General features: G+C 45.8%; 1 protein-coding gene across 1 annotated transcript in view; it reads right to left on the minus strand.

The window, feature by feature from the left end:
• Positions 1-2,033: 2,033 nt before the first annotated feature.
• LOC142334841 (uncharacterized) overlaps positions 2,034-22,964 on the minus strand; it is a 33,281-nt gene continuing 12,350 nt past the window's right edge. The window contains exon 3 of the mRNA XM_075383169.1: positions 2,034-2,198. Within this exon, the coding sequence (XP_075239284.1) occupies positions 2,034-2,198 (165 nt within the window). The remainder of the gene's footprint in view (positions 2,199-22,964) is intronic.

Below are 22,964 nucleotides of genomic sequence, written 5' to 3' on the forward strand. Positions count from 1 at the left end.
AAAAATCTTATCGAGTATATTCATGTTGCCCAGACGAACCAAATTGGTTGCATGTCAGATAGCACAAGGTCCATAATAGCCAACGAATCGTACCTATTCTGCCCAATCCCCCACCCCCCGGCCTACTGGGCATAATCTTTCTCCGCCCCCCCCCCCAGGAGTACGTACGTGCAAATTTTTTCCGGGTCGGGAAAAATCGGAAAAATTTTTCCACCTCTCACTAAATTTTAGAATTTTTGCTTTGAATTGAAATCAAATTCAATCTACTTTCTGTGAAACAGACAGTTGAAGTTTTGTAAGATTCGCGGTTAAATTATCAATTTTAGCAGCCCGGGTCTCCACTTCTTAGTAGTCATACAAGGATTATATATGGTCTCATACAAATCATAACGTATTTCCTAGTATGATTCTTGTATGACTACTAAGAAATCATATACGACTACTTGGAAATCATATATGAACCTTGTATGACTACAGAGAAATCATATATGATCCTAGTATGAATACCAAGAATCATACATCTACTTTTCATAATTTTTAACCATTTATGTCTTTTAAAATTTTCATTCCACAAGGACTCACTTATGTGATTCCCCGGGATCACTTTGTGATCCGCCAAAAGACCCAAACGTACATTATCATTTGCAAAGTTGGGCACGCAATTAAAGAGTAAGTCCAAATAGATAAATAAAGTTCTGATATTCTCTGAAGCCAGCTGATACCTATAAATGCTCATTTATAAAAAGTTAATGAAAAAAATTTTGCAGATAACCTCAAATTGGTTTTCTGAATATATTTAGGTTTGAAAGTTATTCTTTTCGCACACACAAAGAATCAAATGTGGAATGCAAATGCGATATAATAATTTTTTATGTACTCTGACTGCATTATGAGGGAATTTGTGGAAACAATCAATGTTTTATGTGTCATATATGACCTTGTATGACTTCCAAGAAATTTTTTCAACGTCAAAAGAAAATGAAAGATATACAGTTTTTAGGCATTGAATTTTTTTGTATGATCCCTGTATGATTTCTAGGAAATTATATATGATCCTTGTATGACTGCAAAGAAATCATACAAATCATATATGACCTTGTATGAATACTAGGAATCATATATGACCTAGTATGACTACTAAGAATTGTGTATGATGAGCAACCCGGTAGTAAAATATGGTGGTCTTTTGTAAGTTCAACGCTAACTCAAGTGGTTAAATTACATAAATTCACCGCTTAAAAAAAGTTTCAAAAAGATGAATGATTATTCGTGGGCATTTTTTCTGTGCGTCTTTTAATAAATGCATCTTAACTTCGTTGGAAAGAAAAACAAATCGCAGCGTTTTCTAAGAGGTAAATTAATGTTATTTCGCCACTAAGTTAAGCGGTGAATTGATGTAAATTCACCGCATTCACTGCTGATCTCACATAATTTGAACATTTTTTAAGCGGTGAATTTAGGTAATTTCACTACTAGGTTAAGCGGTGAATTTATGTAAATTCCCCTTATTCATCTTTCTGAATTTTTACCACTACCAGGTGATTAATGATTTTTTTCACCGCATTCACCGCCTGATTTATGAAATTTCACCGCATTCACCGCTTATATTATAAAAGTTTTCCACATTCACTGCTTATCTTACATAATTTTGCGTTGAATGGTGGTGACACATCGACCCGGGGTACAGAAAAACGATCCATATATTAGCAAAGTTGGGGGCAAAAATAGGGGCTCTGAGATACATAATAGTGGTTTTTTTGTTCAGGGACCGCTATAGTCATAGCCCGCGAGGCATGACCAAATTAACTAATTACAAACGCTTAAAATTCTTTTTGCTTACAATTAACATATAGTCGCCGGGGGCTAAAATGGAACAAAACCATATCTTTTGCAAAAAAATTACCATGAAAGTGCCTTAATCTTACTTTTTTCTTGGGAGTGGTGGTGGAGTGGGGGTTCAACAGGGCTGACTGCAAACAATGCTTACTGTTAAGACAAAGTGGGTTGTTTGTCCAAACTGTAGATTTTGCTACTCACTCACCTGGGCAGTTTGCATTTGAAGTGACATTCCCTTCAATGTCCAGGCAACTTCGATTGCTACCCACTGTAAACCAATCGACGTTTTCTTGTTCAAACGCTGTCATTGCTAAGGGAGACCAGTGGTAACTATCTGACCTCTTAAAGCATCCAGAACAGATCTGCAAATCAGATGATCAAACTTTGGATTGTATCTTTTAAGGCCATCAATTAATACGCCATCTGTCTGTGAGTACCTTATTTGATTTTGGTTCTGACCCCAATTTACTCTGAGGTAGGAGCTATATACTCAAATGGTTTTTTTGTTCAGTCAACTTTGGTCAATCGATATACTATTTGTCGTAGAGAGTTGTGAGTGGCATCTTTAAAAAGCCCGTCCAGCGTAAATTATATATTTGAAAACATTTTTTTCTTTTCGTTCTTTCCAAGGATTTATCGAGGTTCGAACTTTTGTGAATGGAAAACCGATTGCCTTTGTGCTGTGTTCACGTTATCCGTAGTTTTTTTCCCAAATTTTTGTCAAATTTGCCAAATTTTTTGCCAAAATCTTCAATAACAGTGCTTTTGGTTTTATCTTTAAAAATAAAAAAAATGATGAATGCTTAGATCTTTTGAATAAAATTTGTTTCGGCTGAGGGGCCTGCACAGTTTTTGCTAATTTAAAGCAATATGTATCCAATATGCATCGCTTGTTTTTGATAATTTTGAAATACTTCAATTAAAAATTATTCTAATATGCAAATATTCGAAACATTAGCTGTTTTAGTTGGACGTGCAGCTAAATCAAGGCCATTTCCGTTCTCTTCCTGGACTCAACAATTTGCGGGTTGCATTGGGGCGCGTTTTTGTTTTAACGTTATTTACTGATGGGAATGAATTTTCATCTAGGATCAGTTGATGCAAAATCAATTGTAAATGAGCTCCAAAAAATGGTTTTTCAGGATGAAATCATGGCCTCCATGGCTCTGACAAAGTGGTTTTCAAAACATAAACTCATGTCTTGTGTTTTGCCTGCATTTGTAATTCTTTTTGCAGTCTGAAAACTTAGTCACAACTACTAAAAAACCTAATTGGCTTCAATACTTGGTACAAGTAAAATTAAGCCTTGTTATCATCTGATATCTAGTGGCTCTTAATACTTTTTTATGTTTGTTTTGAGAAGATATCACTGAGTGTTCCGAACCTTGGACGCTTTCTATCCTACTTCACTCAAAGCTTAGCTCGGCCTCAGTTAGGACAGTTAATCGTTTTTTTTTCAAATGAAATGGGATTTAATTTTTTTATTCTTCTCAGCTTATGGTTTCTTGGCATTAATACTACGAGTTTTCATTTTAAAAATTTTAATTTTTCTCATTTTAGCCAACTTTTGAGACATTATCACACTAGACAGATTTTTCCACTACGGCAAAACTTCAATTGCTGTTTGAAGATAACGCCAAGAAAAACATTTTTTCCTGCGCTGAATATCTTAGAGTATTGACGGCGGCAACAAAGTTCTCTTGCAAAACTTATTGGACATGATCTGGACAAAGAGAGGTCTAATTCACTTAGATGCTAAAAAGAAACCATTGAATTATTTTAGTTTATATGTAAAAGTGTGAATGATTTTCAAATTATTTGTTCTCCAAAAACTTAAAAATTTTGGGCTCCTTGCTTTTCTGATATTTTTTTAGTTATCTTATTATGTAACGAACATTCAATTTTGGGAGGTCTCTTTGGAATTTGTTGCTGTGCTCCCTAAGTAAGGTTGCAGCGCGCGAACAAGAGAAAAAAAGAAAGGGTTCGGAATTGCGCTGGAGCACATTGAGAAAGGAGTGGGGTTGAGGCGCGAGAAAAAGGGAAAACAAGGAAGGATGGGGGTTCATTCTGGATGCGCAAAAAGAAAAGGGTGAGGCTGCAGCGCGAGAGCAGAATTAAAGAAGAAAGGATGGCTGTTCAAGCGGGGGCACACAAAGAACGGGTTGGGGTTGAAGCGCGAGAACCAGAGAATAGAAGAACGGGTGGGGGTTCACGCTGGGGGTACACAAAGAATGGCGTAGTGGTGAAGCACGAGAACGAGACAAAACAAGAAAGGGTGCGGGTTCGCGCTGGGGGCACACAAAGAAAGAGGTTGGCAGAGGCGTGGGACCAAAAGAAAAGAGGAAAGAGTGTGGTGTTGCGCTGCGGGCACACAGAAAAAGGGGTGGGTTTGAAGCGCGAGAACAAGAGAAAAGAATGTTGGGGTTCGCGCTGGGGGCACACAAAGAATGATGTGGGTTTGAAGCTCGAGAACAAGAGAAAAGAAAAAAGTTTGGGGTTCCCACTGGAGCCACACAAAGAATGACGAGCCAGATAAAGAGAAAAGAAGAAAGAGTTCGGTTTAGTGGGCCTCTTCAGCTTCTTTGATGGCTAGGGACTTTGCATTACTGAGCTCCAAAAGCAGCACACCGAGCCAATAACAACCTAAAAAAACATAGAGACCCTAGAAAGGCGTGAGTTTGAGGGTTCATGCTAAAGGTACACAAAAAGAGGGGTGGAGTTGAAGCAGAAGAAGAAATTTGGGGGTATGTGCTGGGGACACAGAAAGAAAGGCGTGGGGTTGAAGCGAGAAAACAAGAGAAAAAAGAAGGGAGAGGGTTCGGGCTGGAGGCTTACAAAGCAAGGGTGCGGTTGATGCGCGCAAAAAAGAAAGAAAGAAGAAAGCGTAGGGGTTCCCGCCGGGGGCAAACAGAGAAGTGGATGGGATTGAAACGCGAGAACAGAAGAAAAGAAAATACGGTGGGGGTTCGCGCTGGAGGCAAACAAAGAAAGCGGTGAGATTGCAACGCTAGTGCAAGAGGAAAGAAGAAAGCGTATTTGTTCGCGCTTTGGGCACACGAGAACAAGAGAAAAGAATGTTTGGGTTCGCGCTGAGGGTACACAAAGAATGGCGTGGGTTTGAAGCACAAAAACAAGAGAAAAGAAAAAAGGATGGAGTTTAGTGGGCCTCTTCAGCTTCTTTGATGGCTAGGGATGTTGCATTACTGAGCTCAAAAAGCAGCGCACCGAGTCTATAACCACCTAAAAAATTAGGGATCCTGGAAGGGAGTGGGTTTGTAGCGCAAGGAAAAGAGAAATGAAGAAAGATTGAGGGTTCATGCTGGAGGTACACAAAGAGAGGGGCTGAGTTGAAGCAGAAGAAGAAGGTTGGGGTTTGCGCTGGAGACACATAAAGAAAGGCATGGGGTTGAAGAGCGAGAGCAAGAGAAAAGAAAGAATGCAGAAGGTTCTGGCTGGCGGCTTACAAAGAAAAACGAGAACAAGAAAGAATGATGAAAGCGTGGGAGTTCGTGCTGGGGGCAAACAAAGAAAGGGACGGGATTGAAGAGAGAGAACAGAAAAAAAGGAGAATAATGTGGGGGTTCTCGCTGGAGGCACAAAAAAAGGGTGAGATTGCAGCACTAGAGCATGAAAAGAAGAAAGGGTGATTGCTCGAGCTGCGGGCACACTGAAAAATGGGTGGGGTTAAAGCACGAGAACAAGAGGAAAAAAAGAAAGGGTGAGGATTCGCGCTGGGGCAGACTGAGAAAAGAGTGGGGCTGAAGCGCGAGGAAAAGGAAAAGAAGGAAGGATGGGGGTTTACTCTGGAGGCACAAAAAGAAAAGGGTGAGGCTGCAGCACAAGAGCAGGAGAAAAGAAGAAAAGAAGGGTGTTCAAGCGGGAGCCCACAAAAAACGGGTTGGGTTTGAAGCACGAAAACAAGAGAAGAGAATGTTGGGGTTCACGCTGAGGGCAAAGAAAGAATGGCGTGTGTTTGAAGCACGAGAACAAGAGAAAAGAAAAAAGGTTGGGTTTCGCGCTGGAGCCACACAAAGAAATTGGCGAGATTGCAGCGCCAAACCAAGGGAAAAGAAGAAAGGATAGGTTTTAGTAGGACTCATCAGCTTCTTTGATGGCTAGGGATGTTGCATTACTGATCTCAAAGCAGCGCACCGAGCCTATGACCACCTAATCAAAAAATACAGACCCTTGAAGGGAGTGGGTTTGTAGCGCAAAAAAAAGAGAAAAGAAGAAAGGTTGAGAGCTCACACTGGAGGTACACAAAGAGAGGGGTGGAGTTGAAGCAGAAGAAGAAGGTTGGGGTTTGCGCTGGGGACACAGAAAGAAAGACGTGGGGTTGAAGAGCGAGAACAAGAGAAAAGAAAGAATGGAGAAGGTTCTGGTTGGCAGCTTACAAAAAAAGTTGGTGTTGAAGCGCAAGAACAAAAAAGAAATAAGAAAGCTTGGGTGTTTGTGCTGGGGGCAAACAAAGAAAGGGGTAGGATTGAAGTGAGAGAACAGAAGAAAAGAGAATGAGGTCACGCTGGAGGCACACAAAGAAAGGGTTGGGATTGCAGCGCTAGAGCAAGAGAAACGAAGAAAAGGTGTTTGTTCCCGCTGTGGGAACACAAAGAATTGGGTGTGGTAGAAGCGCGAGAACATGAGAAGAGAAAGTTGGGGGTTTGCGCTGGGTCACACATAGAAAGGTGTTGTTGTTGAAGCGGGGGAACGAGAGAAAAAAAGAAGGGGTGAGAATTCTCGCTTGGTGGCACACAGAGAAGGGGCGAGAAAAAAAGCTCAAGATCAAAAGGAAAGAAGAAAAGGTGAGGGTTGTGCGCTGGAGGCACACAAACAAATGGGTGGGGTTGCAGCGCGAGATCAAAAGAAAAGAAGAAAGGGTGAGGGTTTAAGCTGGGGCAAACAGAGAAAAGGGTGAGGTGGGAGCGCGATAACAGAGTAAAAGAAAAGAAGAGGGGGCTTCGCGCTGGAGGCACACAAAAAAGGGGTGCAACTGCAGCGCTAGAACATGAGAAAAGAAAAAAAGGGTGTTTGTTCGCGCTGCAGGAACACAAAGAAATTGGTGAGGTTGAAGCGCGAGATCAAAAGAAAAGAAGAAAGGGTAAGTGTTCACGCTGGGCCAAACAGAGAAAAAGGTGAGGTTGAAACGCGAGAACAGAGGAAAAGAAAAGAAGAGGGGGGCTTCGCGTTGGAGGCACACAAAAAAGGGGTGCAACTGCAGCGCTAGAACATGAGAAACGAAGAAACGATGTTTGTTCGCGCTGCGGGCACGCGAAAACAAGAGGATATAAGAAATCTTGGGGTTTGGATTGGAGGCACAAAAAGAGAGTGTTGGGATTGCAGCGCGAGAACAAGGGAAAAGAATAAAGGGTGGGGGTTTGAGCTGAAGGTATACAAAAAAGGGTGGAGCTAAATCGGGACAACAATAGAATAGCAGAAAGAATGGATGTCCGCGCTGAGGGCAAACAAAGAAAGGGGCGGGGTTGAAGCGCGAGAACAAGAGAAAAAAAAGGATGAGGCGTCACCCTGGGGGCACAGAAAGTAAGGGGTGGGAGTTGTGCGCTGGAGGCACAAACAAAAAGAGGTGAGGTTGCAGCGCGAGAACAAAAGAAAAGAAGAGGGGTGGAGGTTCGCTCTGTGACAAACAAAGAAAGTGGCGATGATGAAGCGCAGGGAAAAAAGAAAAGAAAAACAGGCGGGGTTCGCACAGGAGACACACAAATAAAGCGCGTGGGGGTGCAGCGCGAGAACAAAAGAAAAGAATAAAACGTGGGTTTTCGCGCTATTGGCACACAAGATAATGGGTAGAGTGCAAGCGCGAGAACAAGTAAAAAGAAGAGAAGTTGGGGGTTCGCGTTGTTGGCGCACAAAGAATGGGATGGGGTTGACGTGCGACAACCAGAGAAAAGAAGAAGGAGTTTATGTTCGCGCTGGGGGCAAACAAAGAAATGAGTGGGGTTCGCAGTGCTATAACAAGAAAAAAGGAAGGAAGGTGGGTTGTTGCGCTCTGGAAGCACACAAATTAAGGGATGCGGTTGAAGCCTGAGAAAAGAGAAGAGAAGGTGGGGGGTTTGCACTAGGTCGCAACAAAAAGGGGTAAAGTTGAAGCGCGAGAACAACAGAGAAGAAGAAAGATTTGGGGTTTGCGCTGGGTAACAGAAAGAAAGGTGTGGGGTTGAAGCGCGGGAACGTGAGAAAAGAAGAAAAGGGTGAGGGTTCGCGCTGGGGGCAAACAAAAAAAGGGATGAAGCGCAGGGAAAAAACAAAAGAAAAACAGGCGGGGTTCGCACAGGAGACACACAAATAAAGCGCGTGGGGGTGCAGCGCGAGAACAAAAGAAAAGAATAAAACGTGGGTTTTCGCGCTATTGGCACACAAGATAATGGGTAGAGTGCAAGCGCGAGAACAAGTAAAAAGAAGAGAGGTTGGGGGTTCGCGTTGTTGGCGCACAAAGAATGGGATGGGGTTGACGTGCGACAACCAGAGAAAAGAAGAAGGAGTTTATGTTCGCGCTGGGGGCAAACAAAGAAATGAGTGGGGTTCGCAGTGCTATAACAAGAAAAAAGGAAGGAAGGTGGGTTGTTGCGCTCTGGAAGCACACAAATTAAGGGATGCGGTTGAAGCCTGAGAAAAGAGAAGAGAAGGTGGGGGGTTTGCACTAGGTCGCAACAAAAAGGGGTAAAGTTGAAGCGCGAGAACAACAGAGAAGAAGAAAGATTTGGGGTTTGCGCTGGGTAACAGAAAGAAAGGTGTGGGGTTGAAGCGCGGGAACGTGAGAAAAGAAGAAAAGGGTGAGGGTTCGCGCTGGGGGCAAACAAAAAAAGGGGAGCAACTGCAGCGCTAGAACATGAGAAAAAGAGAAATGGTGTTTGCTCGCGCTGCGGGTACACAAAGAAAAAGATGGGGTTGCAGCTCGAGAACAAAAGAAAAGAAGAAAGGGTGAGGGTTTGCACTGGGGGCACACAGAGAAACGGGTTGGCTTCAAGCGTGAGAAGAAAAAAAGAAAAAAAGTTCGGGGTTCCTTGCAGGAGGCACACAATGAAAAGGGTGATTGTTCGCGCTGTGGGCACACAAAGAAATGGGTGGGTTTGAAGCGCGAGAACAATAGAAAAGAAGGTTGGGTAATTGCGCTGGGCCACATAAAAAAAGGGGTAGAGTTGAAGCATGAGAACAACAGAAAAGAAGAAAGATTTGGGGTCTGCGCTGGAAGTACACAAAGAAAGGGTGGAAATAAATCACGACACCAAGAGAAAAAATGGTTGGCGGTTCTCGCTGGAGATACACAAAAAAATTGGCGGTGTTGAAGCGGGAGAACGAAAGAAAAGAAGAAAAGACGGGGGTTCGTGCTTAAGGTATCCAAATAAAGAAGGTGGTTTTGCAGCGCGAGAACAAAAAAAATGAATAAAGAATCCTTGTTCGCGCTGTGAGCGCACAAGGTAATGGCTGGAGTAGAAGTTAGAGAAATCGAAAAGGAAAGAAATGGTGGGTGTTCACATTGTGGGCGCAAAAAGACAGGATTTGAGTTGAAGCAAGAGAACATGAGAAAGGAAGAAAGAGTGGGGGTTCGCGCTGGCGCACAAAAATAAAAGTGTGGGTTGAAGCGCGAGAACAAAAGAAAAGAAGAAAGGATGGGGGTTCTGATTGGGGCGCACAAAAAAAGGGATGGACTGAAGCGCGACAACAAAAGAAAAGAAGAATGTGTGGGGCTTCGCAATAGAGGCACACAAAGAAAGCGTTTGCGGTTGCAGCGCGAGAACAAGAGAAAAGAAAAAAGAGTGTGAGTTCGCGCTTGTGGAACACAAAGAAAGTGATGGGGTTCATGCGCGAGAATAAGAGAAAAGAAGGTTGAGGGTTCGCGCTGGGGACACACAGAGAAAGGCTCAAGGCGGTTAAAGCTCGAGAACAAGAAGAGAAAAGAAGAAAGTTTGGGGGTTCGCACATGAGGCACACGAAGAAAGCTTGTGGGGTTGAAGCGCGAAGCGCGTGAACAAAATAAAAGATGAAAAGGTTGGTTTTCGCGCTGTAGGCAAACAAAGAAAGGGGTGGAGTTGAAGCGCGACAACGAGAGAAAATATTTAAGGGTGGGATTTGCGCGCTGGAGGCACAAAAATAAGAAGATTGGGGTTACACTGCGAGAACAAGAAGAAAAATAAAGTGTTGGGGTTCACGCTCTGGCACACAAAGAAAAGGGTAGTGTTGAAGTGCGAGAACAAGAGGAAAGAAGAAAGGGTGAGGGTTTGTGCTGGAGGTACAAAAAAGGATGAAGTTAAATGGCGACACCAAGAGAAAAGATGGTTGGCGGTTCGCGCTGTAGGCACCCAAAGAAAGTGGGTGGTTTGCAGCGCAAGAACAAGCGAAATGAATAAAGAGTGAATGTTCGCGCTGTGGGCACATAAAGTAATGCTTGGCGTAGAAGCGCAAGAAAACAAGAAAGGGCGGGGGTTTGAGCTGTAGTCACACAAAGAAAGGAATAGGGTTGAAGCGTGACAACCCGTGAAAAAAGTTTGGATACTTGCGCTGGGGCACACAAAGAAAGGGGTTGAAGCGAGAGTAATAGAAAAGACGAAAAGGGGGGGGGGGTTCGCGCTGGGGGCACACAAAGACATGGGAAGAGTTGAAGCACGAGAACAGGAGAAAGGAAGAAATAGTGGTTGTTTGCGCTGTGTTCACACAAAATGGGTTTGACGCGCGACAACCAGTGAAAACAAACAAGAGTGGACGTTCGCGCTGGGGGTACAGAAAGGAAAGGGTTGGGTTGAAGCGAGAACAATAGAAAAGAAGAAAAAGTGGGCGTTCGCGCTGGAGACACACAAGGAGAGGGAGTAGGGGTTGCAGCGCAAGAAGAGTAGAAAAGAAGAAGGAATGTTGTTTCGCGCTGTGGGCACACAAAGAAAGAGATGGCGTTGAATTTCGAGAACAAGGAAAAAAAAAGAATTGTGGTTCGCGCTGTGGACACACAAAGAAAGGGTGGAGTTGAAGGTCTTTTCTATTGTTCTCGCGCTTCAACCCACACATTTATTTTTGTGCCCCCAGCGCGAACCCCCACTCTTTTTTCTTTTCTCTTGTTCTCGAGCTTCAAACCCACCCCTTTCTTTGTGTACACAAAGCGCGAAACCAGACTCTTTCTTCTTTTCTTTTGTTCTTGCGCTGCAAACCCTACTCCCTTTCTTTGTGTGCCTCCAGCGTGAACCGGCACCCTTTCTTCTTTTCTTTGTCCTCCCATTTCAACCCCATCTCTTTCTTTTTGTGCCCACAGCGCGAAACTACACTCTTTTTTATTTCTCTTCTTCTTGCGCTGCACTTCTTACTCCCTTTCTTTGTGTGCCTCCAGCGCGAACCCCCACTTTTTCTTCTTTCTGTTGTTCTTGCTTCGAACTTCTTCTGTGTGTGCTCCCGGCGCAAATATCCTATCTTTTTTTTTCACTGGTTGTCACGCTTCAACCCTATTCTTTGCTTTGTGTGACTACAGCGCAAACCCCCGCCCTTTCTTTTTTTCTTGTTCTCGCGCTTCCACTCCACCCATTATCTTGTGTGCCGACAGCGCGAACATCTACTCTTTTTTCATTTCTTTTGTTCTTGCGCTGCCAAACCACCCCCTTTCTTTGGTTGCCTCCAGCGCAAACCCCCGCCTTTTCTTTTTTTCTTTTGTTCTCGAGCTTCAAACCCGCCACTTTCTTTGTGTGCCCCCAGCGCGAATCGCCAAACATCTTTTCTCTTGGTGTCACCATTTCACTCCACACTTTCTTTGTGTACATCCAGCGGGAATCCCCACCCCTTCTTCTTTTCTCTTGTTCTGGAGCTGTAACCCCGCCCTTATAATTTTGTGCCTCCAGCGCGCAAATCCCAATCTTTCTTCTTTTCTCTTGATCTCGAATTTCAGCCCAACCCCTTTCTTTGTGTGCCTCCAGCAAAAACCCCCGCCCTTTCTTCTTTTCTATTTTTCTCTGGCTTCAAAACCACGCCTATCTTTTTTTGCCCCCGGCGCAAACCCCAAGGTTTTTTCTCTTGTTCTCGAGCTTCAACCCCACTCCTTTCTTTGGGCACATAAAGAGCGAAACCAAACTCTTTCATTTTTTCTCATGTTCTTGCGCTGCAACCCCGACTCCCTTTCTTTGTGTGCCTCCAGAATGAACCCGCACCATTTCTTCTTTTCTTTGTCCTCCCATTTCAACCCCATCTCTTTCTTTTTGTGCCCACAGCGCGAAACCACACTCTTTCTTTTTTCTCTTCTTCTTGCGCTGCACTTCTTACTCCCCTTCTTTGTGTGCCTCCAGCGCGAACCCCCACTTTTTCTTCTTTTCTGTTGTTCTTGCTTCGACCCCCTTCTGTGTGTGCTCCCGGCGCAAATATCCTATCTTTTTTCTTTTCACTGGTTGTCACGCTTCAACCCTATTCTTTTCCTTGTGTGACTACAGCGCGAACCACCGCTTTTTCTTTTTTTCTTTTGTTCTCGAGCTTCAAACCCGCCACTTTCTTTGTTTGCCGACAGCGCGAACATCCACTCTTTTTTCATTTCTTTTGTTCTTGCGCTGCCAAACCACCCCCTTTCTTTGGGTGCCTCCAGCGCAAACCCCCGCCTTTTCTTTTTTTCTTTTGTTCTCGAGCTTCAAACCCGCCACTTTCTTTGTGTGCCCCCAGCGCGAACCGCCAAACATCTTTTCTCTTGGTGTCACCATTTCACTCCACCCTTTATTTGTGTACCTCCAGCGCAAATCCCCACCCCTTCTTCTTTTCTCTTGTTCTGGAGCTGTAACCCCAGCCTTATAATTTTGTCCCTCCAGCGCGCAAATCCCAATCTTTCTTCTTATCTCTTGATCTCGAACTTCAGCCCAACCCCTTTCTTTGTGTGCCTCCAGCACGAACCCATAACCATCTTTTCTATTGTTCTCGCGCTTTAACCCCACCCCTTTCTTTGTGTGCCCCCAGCAAGAACCCTCGCCCTTTCTTCTTTTCTCTTTTTCTCTGGCTTCAAAACCACGCCTATTTTTTTTTGCCTCCGGCGCAAACCCCAAGGTTTTTTCTCTTGTTCTCGAGCTTGAACCCCACCCCTTTCTTTGGGCAAAAAAAGAGCGAAACCAAATTTTTTCTTCTTTTCTCATGTTCTTGCGCTGCAACCCCGACTCCCTTTCTTTGTGTGCCTCCAGAATGAACCCGCACCCTTTCTTCTTTTCTTTGTCCTCCCTTTTCAACCCCATCTCTTTCTTTTTGTGCCCACAGCGCGAAACCACACTCTTTCTTTTTTTTCTCTTCTTCTTGCGCTGCACTTCTTACTCCCTTTCTTTGTGTGCCTCCAGCGCGAACCCCCACTTTTTCTTCTTTTCTGTTGTTCTTGCTCCAACCCCCTTCTGTGTGTGCTCCCGGAGCGAATATCCAATCTTTTTTTTTCACTGGTTGCCACGCTTCAACCCCATTCTTTTCTTTGTGTGACTACAGCGCAAACCCCCGCCCTTTCTTTTTTTCTTGTTCTCGTGCTTCCACTCCACCCATTATCTTGTGTGCCGACAGCACAAACATCCACTTTTTTTTCATTTCTTTTGTTCTTGCGCTGCAAAACCACCCCATTTCTTTGGGTGCCTCCAGCGCAAACCCCCGCCCTTTCTTTTTTTCTTCTGTTCTCGAGCTTCAAGCCCGCCACTTTCTTTGTGTGCTCCCAGCGCGAACCGCCAAACATTTTTTCATTTGGTGTCGCCATTTCACTCCACCCTTACTTTGTGTACCTCTAGCGCGAATCCCCACACATTTTTCTTTAATCTTGTTCTGGAGCTGCAACCCCACCTTTATATTTTTGTACCTCCAGCGCGCAAATCCCAATCTTTCTTCATTTCTCTTGATCTCGAACTTCAGCCCCACCCCTTTTCTTCGTGTGCCTCCAGCGCGAACACCTAACCGTCTTTTCTCTTGTTCTCGCTCTTCAACTCCGCCCCTTTCTTTATGTGCACACGGCGCGAACACCCAACCGTTATTCTTTTCTCTTGTACTCGCGCTGCAACCCAACACGCTTTCTTTGTGTGCCTCCTGCGCGAACCCCCACCCTTTCTTCTTTTCTTTCCATGTTCTCGAGCTTTAACACCACGCCTTTCTCTGTGTGTCCCCAGCGCGAACCCAAACCTATTTTTCTCTTTTTCTCGCGCATGAACCCCATCAATTTCTTTGCGTGCCCAAGCGCAAACCCAAACTCTTTCTTTTTTTCTCTTGTTCTCGGGCTGCAATCCCACACGCTTTCTTTGTGTGCCTCCAGCGCGAAACCCCACTCTTTCAACTTTTCTTTGTTCTCGCGCTTCATCCCACGCCTTTACCTTTTTTGCCCTCAACGCGAACCCACACATTCTTATCTCTTGTTCTCGCGCGTCAACCCCAACCCTTTTCTTGTGTGCCCACAACGCGAAACCACACACTTTCTTCTTTTTTCTTGTTCTCGCGCTTCCACTCCACCCATTACCTTGTGTGCGAACATCCACTCTTTATTCATTTTTCTTGTTCTTGCGTTGCAAAACCACCCCTTTTGTTTGCGTGCCTCCAACGCGAACCCCTGCCCTTTCTTCTTTTCTTTTGTTCTCGCGTTTCAACCTCGCCGCTTTCTTTGTGTGCCCCAGCGCGAAACGCTAACCATATTTTCTCTTGGTGTCGCTATTTAACTCCAGCCTTTCTTTGTGTACCTCCAGCACAAACCATCACCCTTTCTTATTTTTCTTGTTTTTGCGCTTCAACTCTACACTTTTCTTTGTGTGCCAGAGTGCAAACCCCACCCTTTCTTTTTTATCTCTTGTTCTCGCGCAATAACCCCACCCTCTCCTTTTTGTGCCCCCAGCGTGCAAATACCAATCTTTATTTTTTTCTTTTGATCTCGAAATTCGACCCAAACCTTTCTTTGTATGCCTCGAGCATCAACCCCTAACCATCTTTCCTCTTGTTCTCGAGCTTCAACCCCCCAGCGCGAACCCTCACCCTTTCGTCTTTTCACTTATTCTCGTGCTTCAACCCCACCATTTTCTTTTTGTGCTCCAGCGCGAACAAATAGCCTTTAATGTTTTCTCTTGTTATCTCGATGCAGCCCCACTCACTTTCTTTGTTTGCCTCCTGTGCGAACCCCCACCTTTTTTTCTTTTCACTGGTTTTCGCGCTTGACCCCGTTTCTTTCTTTGTGTGCTCCCAGCACAAACCCTCACCCTTTCTTCTTTTCGCTTATTCTCGTGCTTCAACCGCACCTTTTTCTTTGTGTGCCCCAGCGCGAACAAACAGCTTTTATTATTTTCTCTTGTTATCTCGATGCAACCCCATACGCTCTTTTTTTGCCTCCTGTGCAAACCCCCGCCCTTTCTGCTTTTCACTGGTTGTCGCGCCTCAACCCCATTCCTTTTTTTGTGTGCCCCCAGCACAAACCCTCACCTTTTCTTCCTCTCTTGGTCTCGTGCTTCAACTCCAACCTTTTCTTTGTGTGCCTCCAATGCGAACCCTCACTATATCTCCTTTTCTCTTGTTGTCGCGCTTCAACTCCACCCATTTCTTTGTGTGCCCCAGCGCGAATAAACAGCCTTTATTCGTTTCTCTTGTTATCTCGATTCAAACCCACACGCTTTCTTTGTTTGCATCCTAAGCGAACCCCCACATTTTCTTCTTTTCAATGGTTGTCTCGCTTCAACCACATTCATTTCTTTGTATAACCCTAGCACAAACCCTCCCCGCTTTTCTTTTCTCGTGTTCTTGCGCTTCAACTCCACCCCTTTCTTTGTGTTCCCACAGCGCAAACACCCATCCTTTCTTAATTTCAATTCTTGTCGAAATTCAACCCCATTCTTTTCTTTGTTTCCCCCCAGCTCAAACCCTCACCCTTTCTTCCTCTCTTGGTCTTTTGCTTCAACTTCAACCTTTTCTTGGTGTGCCTCCAACGCGATCCCACACTCGATCTCCTTTTTTCTTGTTGTCGCGCTTCAACCCCACACATTTCTTTGTGTGCCCCCAGCGCAAACCTTCACCCGTTTTTCTTTTCTCTTGTTCTTGAGCTTCAACTCCACCCCTTTCTTTGTGTGCCCACAGCGCGAACACACACTCTTTCTTCTTTTCACTTTTTGTCGAAATTCAACACCATTCTTTTCTTTGTTTCCCCTCCAGCACGAACCCTCACCCTTTCTTCCTCTCTTGGTCTTTTGCTTCAACTTCAACCCTTTCTTGGTGTGCCTCCAACGCGATCTCACACTCGATCTCCTTTTTTCTTGTTGTCGCGCTTCAACCCCACACATATCTTTGTGTGCCCCCAGCACAAACCCTCACCCTTTCTTCCTCTCTTGGTCTCGTGCTTCAACTCCAACCTTTTCATTGAGTGCCCACAGCGCGAATGATTACCTTTTCTTGTTTTCTCTTGTTCCCGCGCTTCAAATTTACCCCATTTCTCTGTGTGACCCAGCGCAAACCCCCAATTTTCTCTTCTCTTATATCGCGCTTCGACAACACCCTTTATTTGTGTGCCTCCAGCGTGCAACTCCCACCCTTTCTCCTTTTTTCTTGTTGTAGCGCTGCAAACCCCACTTTTTTTGTGTGCCCCCAGCGCGAACATACGGCCTATCTTTTCTCATGCTCTAGCGCCGCAATCCCTCCCCTTTTTTCTGTGCCTCCAACGCGAATCCCCCTTATTTTCTTTTCTTCTGTTCTCGCGAATCATCCTCACCCTTTCATTTTGTGCCCCAGCGTGAACCCTCAACCTTTCTTCTTTTCTTTCACGCTCCACCCCAATCCCACCATTTGTGTGCCTCCATTGCGCAACTCCCAAGCCTTTTTTATTTCATCTTGTTCACGCGCTTCAAGCCCGCCTCTTTCTTTGTTTGCCCCCAGCGCGAACACCCACTCTTTCTTCTTTTCTCTGGTTGTAGCGCATCAACCACATCCCTTTCTTTGTGTGCCCCCAGCGCAAACGCCTGCCCTTTCTTCTTTTTGCTTGTTCCCGCGCTTCAACTCTACACATTATCTTGTGTGACCACAGCGCGAACAGCCACGATTTCTTCGTTTCTCTTGTTCTCGCGCTGCAAAAACACCCTCTTTCTTTGGGTGCCTCCAGAGCGAATCCCGCCCTTTCTTCTTTTTTTGTCCTTGCGCTCCAACTCCTTCCCTTTTTTTGTATGCCCACAGCGCGAACCGAAAACGTTCTTAATTTTTCTTGTTCTCGCGCTTCCACCTTACCCAATACCTTGTGTGCCCACAGCGCGAACACCCACACTTTGTTCGTATCTCTTGTTCTCGCGCAACAAAATCAACCTCCTTCTTTGGATGCCTCCAGCGCCAACCTCGCCCATTCTTCTTTTTTTGTTCCCACGCTTCAACCGCACCCTTTCTTTGTGTTCTTTGTGAGACCCAGTGCAAACCCCCAAACTTTCTCTTCGCTTATATCGCGCTTCGACCACAACCCTTTATTTGTAATTTGTACCTCCAGCTTAAACGCCACCCTTTCCGTTTTTCTCTTTTTCTCGCGCTTCAACTCTACCCCTTCCTTTGTGTGCCACAGCGTGAACGCCCGCCCTTTCCTCTTTCCTCTTGATCTCGCGCTGCAACCCCATTTCTTTAATTTTGTGCCTCCAGCGCGCAAATCCCACCCTTTCTTCTTTTCTCTTGTTCCCGCGCTTCATCCCCACCCCTATCTTTCTGTGCGCGCATTGCGAATTCTCTCCCTTTGTCCTTTTCCTTTGTTTTTGCGCTTCAATCCCCCAATTCTTTGTGTGCGCGCAGCGCTAACAAACACCTTTTTTTCTCTTGTTGTAGCGGTGCAATCCCACTCTTTATTTGTGTGCCTCCAGCGCGGAGCCCCCTCTTCATTTCTTTTTTCTGTTCTCGGGCTTCAACATCACCCTTGTCTCTGTGTGCCTCAACGTGAACCCTCACTCCTTCTTCTTTTCTTTTGATCTCGCTCTTTTCCCGCCCCCATCTTTGTGTGCCCCCAAGCGCAAATCCTCACCCTTTCTTCTTTTGTTTCTTTCCCGCGCTTCAACACTACCCCTTTCTTGTGTGACCCAACGAAAACCCTCAACGTTCTCTTCTTTTTTTCTCGCTTATCAACCACACCCATTTCTTTGTGTGCGCACAGCTCGAACAAACACTCTTTCTTATTTTCTCTTGCTCTAGCGCTGCAATCAAACCCATTTTTTGTCTGCCAACAGCGAGAACCCCACGCTTTCTCCTTTTTTTCTTATTATCGCGCTTCAACCCCACCCTTTGTTTGAAAGCTGTCAGCCAGAACCCTTTTCCTTCTTTTTTCTCTCGTTCTTGCGCTTCAACCCCAGAGAAAACCTTCATTTTTTTTGCGCTTCAACTCCACCCCACTCTTTGTGTTCCTCCAGCATGAACCCTCCCCCTTTCTTATTTTCTCTTTTTCTCGCGCTACAAATCCACTGCTTTCTAGGGTATATGTGTTTTTATTAGGTGGTTTTAGGCTCAGTGCTCTGCTTTAGGAGCTCAGTAATGCACTGTCCTAGCCAAAGAAGCTGAAGAGGCCTACAAACCCCCACCCTTTCTTCTTTTCTCTTTGTCTCGCGCTGCAAACCCGGCCACATTCTTTGTGTGGCTCCAGCGCAAACCCCGACCTTTTTCCTTTTCTCTAGTTCTCGGGGTTCAAACCAACATCATTCTTTGCGTGCCCCAAGCGTGCCCCAAGCGCGTGCTCAAGCGTGCCCCAACATTCTTTTCTTTTGCTCTTGCGCTTCAACACTCCCCTTTCTCTGTGTGCCGACAGCGGGAAGCCACACTCTTTTTTTCTTGTTCTCGGGCTTCAACACTAAGCCTTTCTTTGTGTGCCCCCAGCCTGAACGCCCAATCTTTATTCTATTCTCCGCTTCTTGCACTTCAACCACAACACTTTCTTCAGCTTGAACACCCATCCTCAACCCCACTCTTTTCTCAGTTTGCCCAAGCCCAATTAGAGACCCTTCCTTCTTTTTTCTTGTTCGAGCGCTGCAACCCCATCTCTTTCTTTTTGTGCCCCCAGCGCGAATCCCCACCCTTTCTTCTTTTCTCTTGTTTTCACGCTTCAACACCACACCAATGTTTGCATTTTTTTGTGTGCCCCCAGTGTGAACCCCCCACCCCTTCTTCTATCCTTTGGTTCTCGCGCTTCGACCCCACCCCTTTTTTGTGTGCGCCCACTGTGACCCCCACTTCTCTTTTTAATTAATCTCTCGCTGCAACTACACCTTTTTTTGTGCCACAGCGTGAACTCACACCTTTTCTTCTTTTCTCGTGTTCTCGCTCTTCCAACCCACTCCTTTCCTTGTGTGCCTCCAGCGCTAATCGTCGCCCTTTCTTCTTTTCTCAAGATCTCGCGCTGCAACCTCACTCCTTTTTTTTACCCCAGCGAGAAACCCCTCCCCTTCTTCTTTTCTCTTGTTCTCGTGCTTCAACGCCACCTTTTTTGTGTGCACCCACTGTTACTCCCCACCCTTCTTTTCTATTATTGCGCGCTGCAAATACACCCCATCCTGTGTGTGCCCCAGCTTGAACCCTCACCCTTTCTTCTACTCTCTGGTTCTCGCGCTTCAACGCTACCACGTTACTTGTTTGAACCCGCCTGAACACCCATCCCTTCTTTTTTTCCTCCTGCTCTCGCGCTGCAGCCTCACCCTTTTCTTTTTGTGCCTCCAGAATGAACCTCCGCCCTTTCTTCTTTTCCCTTTTCCTTGAGCCTCAACCCCACTCCTTTCTCAGTGTGCCCCAGCTCAAATCCTCACCCTTTCTTCTTTTCTCAAGATCTCGCGCTGCAACGCCACTTGTTTCTTTTTGTACCCCAGCAAGAAGAAAACCCACCCCTCCTTCTACCCTCTGGTTCTCGCACTTCGACCCCACCCCTTTTTTGTGTGCCCACACTGTGAGCCCCACCTTTCTTTTCAATTATTCTCTCGCTGCAGCTACACGCTTTTTTGTGTGCCACATCGTGAGCCCACACCTTTTCTTCTTCTTGCAACCGCACTCCTTTATTTGAGTGCCTCCAGCACGCAACTGCCACCCTTTCCTCTTTTCTTTTTAATCTCGCGCTTTAATCTCATTTCTTTCTTTGTGTGCCTCCAGCGCAAATCCTCACCATTTCTTATTTTCTAATGATCTCGTGCTGCACCTCTTTTTTTTGTACCCCAGCGAGAAACCCCAACCCTTCTTCTTTTCTCTTGTTATCGAGCATCAACCTCACCCTTTTCTTTTGGTCTCGCGCTCCGACCCCACCCCTTCATTTGTGTGCCTCCAGCGCGCAACTCTCATCCTTTCTTCTTTGCTTTTGATATCGCGCTTTATTTCCGCCCCCGTCTTTGTGTGACCCCCCCCCAGCTTGAATGCTCACCCTTTCTTCTTATGTCTCGTTCCCGCGCTACAACATCACCCCCTTTTTTGTGTGACCCAGCGAAAACCCTCAACGTTCTCTTCTCTTTTTCTCGCGCATCAACCACACCCATTTCTTTGTGTGCGCACAGCGCGAACAAACACTCTTTCCTTTTTTCTCCTGCTCTAGCGCTTTCCCTAGAACCCACCCTTTCTTTGTAAGCCACAAGCCAGAACCCTTTCCCTACGCCTTTCCCTATGTGTCCTCTGAGAAAACCTTCATTTATTTTTTTTTCTTCCGCTTCAACTCCACCCCACTCTATGTGTACCTCCAGCTTGAACCCTCGCCCTTTCTTCTTTTCTCTTTTCTCGCGCTACAAACCCACTGCTTTCTAGGGTCTCTGTGTTTTTGTTAGTTAGTTTTAGGCTCAGTGCCCTGCTTTTGGAGCTCAATAATGCATCGTCCTCAGCCATCAAAGAAGCTGAAGAGGCCTACGAACCCGCACCTTTATTCTTTTCTTTTTGTCTCGCGCTGCAACACCGCCACAATCTTTGTGTGGCTCCAGCGCGTTCGAGCTTCAAAGCCATATCATTCTCTGTTTGTTCCCAGCGCGAACCCCAACATTTTTTTCTCTTCTTTTCTTCTATCCTTTGGTTCTCGCGCTTAGACCCCACCCCTTTTTTGTGTGCGCCCACTGTGAACCCCACTTCTCTTTTTGATTAATCTCTCGCTGCAACTACACCCTTTTTTCGTGCCACAACGTGAACTCACACCTTTTCATCTTTTCTCTTGTTCTCGCTCTTCCAACCCACTCCTTTCCTTGTGTACCTCCAGCGCTAATCGTCACCCTTTCTTCTTTTCTCAAGATCTCGCGCTGCAACCTCACTTCTTTTTTTACCCCAGCGAGAAACCCCTCCCCCCCTCCCCTTCTTCTTTTCTCTTGTTCTCGTGCTTCAACGCCACCTTTTTTGTGTGCACCCCACCCTTCTTTTCTATTATTGCGCGCTGCAAATACACCCCATTCTGTGTGTGCCCCAGCTTGAACCCTCACCCTTTCTTCTACTCTCTGGTTCTCGCGCTTCAACGCTACCACGTTACTTGTTTGAACCCGCCTGAACACCCATCCCTTCTTTTTTTCCTCCTGCTCTCGCGCTGCAGCCTCACCCTTTTCTTTTTGTGCCTCCAGAATGAACCTCCGCCCTTTCTTCTTTTCCCTTTTCCTTGAGCCTCAACCCCACTCCTTTCTCAGTGTGCCCCAGCTCAAATCCTCACCCTTTCTTCTTTTCTCAAGATCTCGCGCTGCAACGCCACTTGTTTCTTTTTGTACCCCAGCAAGAAGAAAACCCACCCCTCCTTCTACCCTCTGGTTCTCGCACTTCGACCCCACCCCTTTTTTGTGTGCCCACACTGTGAGCCCCACCTTTCTTTTCAATTATTCTCTCGCTGCAGCTACACGCTTTTTTGTGTGCCACATCGTGAGCCCACACCTTTTCTTCTTCTTGCAACCGCACTCCTTTATTTGAGTGCCTCCAGCACGCAACTGCCACCCTTTCCTCTTTTCTTTTTAATCTCGCGCTTTAATCTCATTTCTTTCTTTGTGTGCCTCCAGCGCAAATCCTCACCATTTCTTATTTTCTAATGATCTCGTGCTGCACCTCTTTTTTTTGTACCCCAGCGAGAAACCCCAACCCTTCTTCTTTTCTCTTGTTATCGAGCATCAACCTCACCCTTTTCTTTTGGTCTCGCGCTCCGACCCCACCCCTTCATTTGTGTGCCTCCAGCGCGCAACTCTCATCCTTTCTTCTTTGCTTTTGATATCGCGCTTTATTTCCGCCCCCGTCTTTGTGTGACCCCCCCCCCAGCTTGAATGCTCACCCTTTCTTCTTATGTCTCGTTCCCGCGCTACAACATCACCCCCTTTTTTGTGTGACCCAGCGAAAACCCTCAACGTTCTCTTCTCTTTTTCTCGCGCATCAACCACACCCATTTCTTTGTGTGCGCACAGCGCGAACAAACACTCTTTCCTCTTTTCTCCTGCTCTAGCGCTTTCCCTAGAACCCACCCTTTCTTTGTAAGCCACAAGCCAGAACCCTTTCCCTACGCCTTTCCCTATGTGTCCTCTGAGAAAACCTTCATTTATTTTTTTTTCTTCCGCTTCAACTCCACCCCACTCTATGTGTACCTCCAGCTTGAACCCTCACCCTTTCTTCTTTTCTCTTTTCTCGCGCTACAAACCCACTGCTTTCTAGGGTCTCTGTGTTTTTGTTAGTTAGTTTTAGGCTCATTGCCCTGCTTTTGGAGCTCAATAATGCATCGTCCTCAGCCATCAAAGAAGCTGAAGAGGCCTACGAACCCGCACCTTTATTCTTTTCTTTTTGTCTCGCGCTGCAACCCCGCCACAATCTTTGTGTGGCTCCAGCGCGTTCGAGCTTCAAACCCATATCATTCTCTGTGTGTCCCCAGCGCGAACCCCAACATTTTTTTCTCTTGTTCTTGCGCTTCAACCCCATTCCTTTTTTGTGTGCCTTCAACGCGAACCCACACTCTATCTCCTTTTTTCTTATTGTCGCGCTGCAACCCCACCCATTTCTTTGTGTGTTCCAGCGCAAACCCTCAGCTTTTTTCCTTTTCTGTTCTTCCTGCGCTCCAGCCCCACCCCTTTCTCTGTGTGCCGACAGCGTGAAGCCACTCTCTTTCTTCTTTTCGTTTGTTCCCGCGCTTCTACCCACCTCTTTCATCCAATTATTTTCTACTTTGGTTCTCGCCCTTCAACAACCACACATTCTTTGTGCGCCCCCACTTGAACACCCATCCTCAACCCCAGTCCTCTCCCAGTGTGCCCCGG

The sequence above is a fragment of the Convolutriloba macropyga genome, chromosome 2 (genome assembly GCF_964194025.1).
Source record: "Convolutriloba macropyga chromosome 2, txConMacr16.3, whole genome shotgun sequence".
Classification (NCBI taxonomy): domain Eukaryota; kingdom Metazoa; phylum Xenacoelomorpha; order Acoela; family Convolutidae; genus Convolutriloba; species Convolutriloba macropyga.